The sequence below is a fragment of the Protobothrops mucrosquamatus genome, unplaced genomic scaffold (genome assembly GCF_001527695.2).
Source record: "Protobothrops mucrosquamatus isolate PMUCROS unplaced genomic scaffold, P.Mucros_1.0 scaffold2288, whole genome shotgun sequence".
Taxonomy (NCBI): domain Eukaryota; kingdom Metazoa; phylum Chordata; class Lepidosauria; order Squamata; family Viperidae; genus Protobothrops; species Protobothrops mucrosquamatus.
Genome location: NW_015388375.1, coordinates 16,318 through 22,755, shown reverse-complemented (window position 1 = coordinate 22,755; position 6,438 = coordinate 16,318). Strand labels below are relative to the sequence as shown.

General features: G+C 48.4%; 1 protein-coding gene across 1 annotated transcript in view; it reads right to left on the bottom strand.

Moving 5' to 3' along the window:
• Positions 1–386: 386 nt before the first annotated feature.
• The window catches only part of REXO5 (RNA exonuclease 5), a 17,474-nt gene continuing 11,422 nt past the window's right edge, over positions 387–6,438 (bottom strand). The window contains exons 10-16 of the mRNA XM_029285817.1: positions 5,944–6,054; positions 5,698–5,835; positions 4,555–4,647; positions 4,037–4,256; positions 2,785–2,957; positions 1,315–1,424; positions 387–486 (exon numbers count right to left, since the gene is read on the bottom strand). Coding sequence (XP_029141650.1) covers positions 414–486; positions 1,315–1,424; positions 2,785–2,957; positions 4,037–4,256; positions 4,555–4,647; positions 5,698–5,835; positions 5,944–6,054 — 918 coding nt within the window. The 3' untranslated portion in view covers positions 387–413. The remainder of the gene's footprint in view (positions 487–1,314; positions 1,425–2,784; positions 2,958–4,036; positions 4,257–4,554; positions 4,648–5,697; positions 5,836–5,943; positions 6,055–6,438) is intronic.

Here is a 6,438-nt window from a genome sequence, read left to right as displayed (position 1 = left end):
ACCAAGGCCTTGTAAAGTGGTATTAACACTTCACGTGATCTTGATTCTATCCTTCTGTTAATTTCGCAGGGGTTGAACCGTTTCATCCTCCCTTTTTTTAAATGTATGTATGTATGTATGTATGTATATATAACACAGAAACTTTAAAAATGTCGTGCTTGGTGGCTGAATGGATGCCAGCCACTGACTTTTCTGCTGTTCTCCACCCTCCAGAGACTCCCCTAACATCTGGTAGTCTGCAGGGAGCTTTAAAAAACGTTTCCTGCATTAACAATGGAATTGAATTCTTGAGATTGTTTGGTACTGTACAAAAATAATTTAATGCTGTATTAAAAAAAATTTCCTTGGAAAAGCTTGCAGACATTCAAGCGAGGCCGGGGGCTGTGTGTGTGTGCTCGAAGCTCGACGTGTTTTTAGCAGGACGTGGAAATGCTCTTTTCGCCTTTGATTCCCAAAAGGCCGAGGCCACCAAGAGAGCTGGAGAGCCTGCAAAAAAAGTAAGTGAGGAAAAAGGTGTTAAGATTTCTCCCGAAGAAACGGTGCTCGCTGGGTCGACTCCTTGATAAAGTGAATTGCAGTGACAGAAAAATCCCAAACTGCATCAACCTAAGCATTGAATTGGAGGCAGTCCTCGGCTTACAACCGTTCATTTAGCCACCATTCAAAGTTACAACAGCACTGAAAAAAAAGCTCTTAGGGAAAATTAAGTCCCGGGCTTCCTTTCTGATAACCGTAAACCTTGAAATCCACCAAGCGGAAAGGATCATGCAAGGCCCAACGTGCCAGACTACAGTCGGTGGAATAAGCCACAATGGAGAGTGCCAAGCCACAAACTTTATTATGGCTTAGCGGGAGAAATCGCAACCGCGCTGGAGCCAGCTTGGGGATAAAGACCAGAGCCAGCAAGAGACCTTCCATTTAACAACAACAACAACAACAGGCCAGCAATCCTGCTGAGACCCACAATGGGGTCTCTTTCTCCTCCTCCCCCTGAGCTGAGGATCAGAGGGCTGAATGGAGAAGAAACAGCCTCAGCAACTCGGCTTCCCTATTGCATCCAAGCCTGTGATAAGCTTGGATGCCCTTCTGAAGCTGCAAAACCATTCATCTGGCTCCAGTTCCCCCCTCGAGGTGACCTGCGTCAGGCCGAAGGCGAGACGCCAAGGGGAGGCCAGCCTCGTTTGCAAAATCGTTCTCTTAAGCGTCACGCCGAGAAAGGAAAGATCCCCAACCGGAGAGCCCGAGGTGAAAGAACACTTCTCTGTGGAAAAAGAAAAGGGAAGGAAATAACAAGACTGTTTGTTTTTTTTTCACCTGTCGGTGCCTGGTAACAGAACGAGGCAAAGGCTGTTCTCGGGAACCTGCTCATAGAGCGTTTTGACCCTGCGGTCCAGTTTCTTGATGGCTCTCGTCAAGCCAAGTTCCTGTGCAGAAATGATAGACGTGTTTTCGTTGAAACGAGCAGAGCAAAACAAGCAAGGAAGAGATGCAGGAAGCCATGGATTGTGCAAGAAACTCAATCCCTCCTTCCTCCCAATCTCCACTCCCTTCTAGCCCTGATGATGTTACCTAGTTGGGTCATGAAAGGTCTGCAAGAAAACAACCAAGCTCAGAGGGCACCAAGGACCCCACAGTTCTCCTCCTCCTTTTCTCCTTACTCCCCTTTGCAAACCACATTCCCCCTCTAGCCCTGATGATGTTACCTAGTTGGGTCATGAAACGTCTGCAAGAAAAGAACCAAGCTCAGAGAGCATCAAAGACCACAAAGTCCTCCTCCTTCTCTTCCTCTTCTTCCTCCCCTCCTCCTCCTCCCTAACTCTACGCCCTTCTAGCATTGATGATGTTGCCTAGTTGGGTAGTGAAACGTCAGGTAAGCAGGTTGGAGGTAAGAAAATATTTGTGAACATCATTCCTCACCAACAACAGTCCCTGCCTTGGACAGAGGAGCACACTGTCTGCAGAAGAATGGTGTGCAGTTGTGACACCAGGGCCTGATGTAACAATATGCGCCGGCTAAGAAAAAGTTTGCAGTGGCAGCTTTAATTTTGGCGTGTCCTGTTTCTGGGTGATTCACCTCACAGCTTGGACATCCTTTGGAGGTTTAATTCTCTCCTCCTCCTCCTCCTCCTCCTCCTCCTCCTCCTCCTCCTCCTCCTCTCCTTACTCCCCTTTGCAAACCACATTCCCTTCTAGCCCTGATGATGTTACCTAGTTAGGCAATGAAAAGTCTGCAAGAAAATAACCAAGCTCAGTGACCACCAAGAAGTTCCTCCTCCTCCTCTAACCCCATTTCTTTCTAGCCCTGATGATGTTACCTAGTTTGGTAATGAAATGTCTGCAAGAAAAACAAGCTCAGAGAGCACCAAGGACCCCACAATCTTCCTCCCTGCAAACCCCACTCCCTTCTAGCCCTGAGGATGTTACCTAGTTAGGTAATGAAACGTCTGCAAGAAAACAACCAAGCTCAGTGACCACCAAGGAACCCAGAATCCGCCAACCCAATGCACCCATTTCATTGACGACAACACCAGGGATGGGCTTCCTCCGGAGACAGCAATCGCAAAAAAGGCGGCCAAATGGGGCAAAACTCACTTCACAAATGGCTTGCTCAGCAATAGATGTTTGGGGCTCCAATGTGGCCGCAAGCCGAGAACTACCTGCGCTGCGCTTTAACCACTAGGCCCCCCAAGGCTCAGATGAAGCTTCCCTCATCCCAGAGCTGAAAAGGGAGGCCTGCGAATCTCGCTCTGCGTCTGGCACCCCTCGTAACCCCGGCTGGCTCACCAAATCCAAGACTTGCTGCGGCTCCTCCTGCCCTTCTGCTCCTCCTTGGCCCTTTTCGTTCACCAGACGGGCCCACCGGAAGAAGGTGGGAGACGAGAGGGCCTTCCTGCTTCGAAACATGCTCCCTTGGAGGAGTCGGAGGGCCTCGGAGGCACACTCCGGGCTCTGGAATCCTAACAGGGAGACACCCCCCCCAAATAATGCAAATTAATCAATTGTTTGTGAAATCAGAGCTGTGGCCTTGAGAATCGTGTTGGGCAAAGTTGGCTAAGAAGTGGGGACAGCCCGGATGGAAACGGTTTAAATTAAGACATTTCCTATAATTTCTTCCCCTTTCCTTTCTCCCTCCCTCCCTTCTCTTCCCTTCCTTTCCTTTTTCCCTTCCTCTCCTTCCTTCCTTCCTTCTCTTAGCCATTCACCTTTCCTTTCTTTTCTCCCTACCTACCTACCTCCTTTCCTTCCTTTCCTTACCTTTCGTCCTTCCTTTCTCCCTCCCTCCCTTCCCTATCCATTCACCTCCTTTCCTTCCCCTTCCTTTCCTTTTTCCCTTCCTCTCCTTCCTTCCTTCCCTCTTAGCCATTCACCTTTCCTTTCTTTCCTTCCTTCCTTCCTTTTTGTCCTTCCTTTCTCCTTCCCTCCCTTATCCATTCACCTTTCCTTTCCTTCCCCTAACTTTCCTTTTTCCCTTCCTCTCCTTCCTTCCTTCCTTTCTTCCCTCTTAGCCATTCACCTTTCCTTTCTTTCCTCCCTCCCTCCCTCCTTTCCTTCCTTCCTTCCTTCCTTTTCGTCCTTCCTTTCTCCTTCCCTCCCTTATCCATTAACCTCCTTTCCTTTCTTTCCCCTTCCTTTCCTTTTTTCCTTCCTCTCCTTCCTTCCTTCCTTCCTTCTTAGCTATTCACCTTTCCTTTATTTCCTCCCTCCCTCCCTCCCTCCCTCCCTCCTTTCCTTCCTTCCTTCCTTCCTTCCTTCCTTTTCGTCCTTCCTTTCTCCTTCCCTCCCTTATCCATTAACCTCCTTTCCTTTCCTTTCCTTCCCTTCGACCAACATAAAAAAGGCCATAAAATGCGTTGTGTGGGGTCAAGGATTACCCCTGAGAGCCGTGGCTGTCAAACGGGAAAGGCTTTTAAGAGCCAGAAGAGAAAAAAAAAGAGGAAAAACTAGAAAGGAGAACTTTAGAATCTTCATCCACAGATAATTATCTCCTGCAGCAATACTGTTTTGGAGAGCAGCCCTCATTTATGGCCACACTTACTCAAAAAGCAGTAATTCCTCCGTCTTCCGGTCTGGAGACCTCTTGGCCAAAAAATGGACCGTAAGCCTTTCAAAGGGCCCAGCTGTTCTCGCAGCTCCGTCTCATCTTGACCTTTCCTCACCCCGGCCAAGTAAACCATGCCTTCGTTTTCAGGATCCCTCTCCAGCTCCTGCACCAGCATCTCACCATCCAGGGTCCTCTCGGTTACGGGCCTTTGGATCTTAGACGAAGCCAAAATACAGGACAAGAATTTGGCCAGTCTGGTTTGCCTATACCAGAGAATCTTCCGGCTGCATTGGGCAGGATGGGCCCTTGGCCTTGTTCCACCCTCTGTGTTCTTTGGATAAACCACAGTTTACCCACACAAGAGTGTAGTTGGGGCTTGAACTGTGGAGTTGGGAAAATCCGATCTCAACCAGAGTGAAGGGGCTTTAAAGAGAGAAATGAAGGGCCTAACGTTTCGACAGACGCCAGGCACCTGTTCTCTCTCCCATCCTGGAATTTAAAGGTGAGCCTACCTGGAGGGCAGATCCTCCTATTTCTGCTCCGTTCAGCTCTTCCAAAGCCAGCTGTGCACCTTCCAAGACTTCATATTGAATACAGAGGTGGGGCTTTGGTAGAGACAAAAAGGGGTGCCAGCAGTTAAATGAAGGGTTTGGTGCTTCCCAATTCTCAGATCCATCCTTCCTTCCTTCCTTCCTTCCTTCCTTCCTTCCTTCCTTCCTTCCTTCCTTCCTTCCTTCCTTCCTTCCTTCCTTCCTTCCTTCCTTCCCTACCAATAATGAATGGCTGCCCAACTCATTCTCAGTGACTCCAGGCAGCTTACAAGGATAGAAGCCCAATTTAAGAATTATAAAAAAGCAATCACCCCCACCCCCACCCCGTGAACCCCTTGATGGGATCCATCCCACTCTGGGGTCCCCAGGTCCATTGGCAAAAACGCGCCTTCAAACGCGCATCAAAGTAGTGGCCAATCTTATCTCTGAAGGGATGATGTTCCACAGAGAAGGAGCCACTGTGGAGAAGGCCCTTCTTCTTGGTTCTGCTAATCAGGGGTAGGCAACCTCGGCTCTTTTATGACTCATGGACTTCAACTCCCAGAATTCCTGTCAGCTATGCTGAGTGGAAAGGGAGAGGTTTCCAAGCTGAGCCACACTGGGTCAGGAATTCTGGGAGTTGAAGTCCATGAGTCTTAAAAGAGCCGAGGTTGCCTACCCCTGTGCTAGATGGAAGAGACGGTCCTTCAGTTAACCTGGTTCCAAGCCATGTACGGCTTTGAAGGTGACAACCAGCACCTTGAACTGGACCCGGAAGCAAATTGGCAAGCAATGAAGCTTCCGCATGAGACATGACACCTGTGCAAATCTAGGCTTGCACAAAACCATGCGGGACACCCCAGTTTTGAACCAATTAAAGCTTCTGTACACTTTCCAAGCACAGCACCATCATCTCCTTGTCCCAAATCCTGCTGGCTGACCAGCGAGTTCCTTCTGTTGTTCCATCAAAATGACCAGTTCAAGTCAAGTTCCTGTTTTAGGAAACTGAAGATGGGCCAGAGATCGGAGGGTGAACGGAGAAATTCAACAGCCCAGTTTTCCACACACACCCCATGGATTTGCCCTGCCCACTGTCCAGGACAGCAAAATGGCTTGACTACTTGCCTTAACTGTTTCTGGAATGACCCGGATCGTCTGAATGTGGCCACATTTCCTAAAGGCTTTTTTCACGGTCTTCAGACAAACGTTTTTGGACAAAGGGCCTACGTAGATGGTCAGCAGGTCAGAAAGCTTGGCTCTCATCTAGGAAAAGGACGATGAACTCAGAAATGGAAGCAACAAGTCTGTTACTAAGTGAGACCGTTGTTAAATGAGTCTTGCCCCATTTGGGGATTGGGAAGATCTACTTACCTTTGAAGTGGTTTCTGCAAGCAGGTCAGCCGTAACATGCTTCGAATCCAAAACCAATTGGATTACGTTAATGGGAGATTTAGGAATCTCTTCCGGGGCTTTCTGGAGAATCTAAAAGGTTAACAGTGGAAGTGGGAGACATTTTTAGAGATCCACCCGTTGAAGAAAAGCGAGATGCTTAGAAAACAAATATAAACAGTGTTAGCACTGATGTTGTTACCTAGTTGGGTCATGAAACGTCTGCAAGGAGGGTATGTAGACGTTCTTTATCTCTATGCGCCTGCTGATGGCTGATATGTCTGAGTGTGTCTAAGAATTTTTTTTAACTTTTCGGGACATGGCTTGGTCTAGAATACGCACAGTTTCCCAGTTGAAACTATGGAAATTATAGCACTGATGAGGTTACCTAGTTTGGTAATGAAACGTCAAGAAAACCACCAAGCTCAGAGAGCACCAAGGGCCCCACAGTCCTCCTCTTCCTCCTCCTCCACTTCT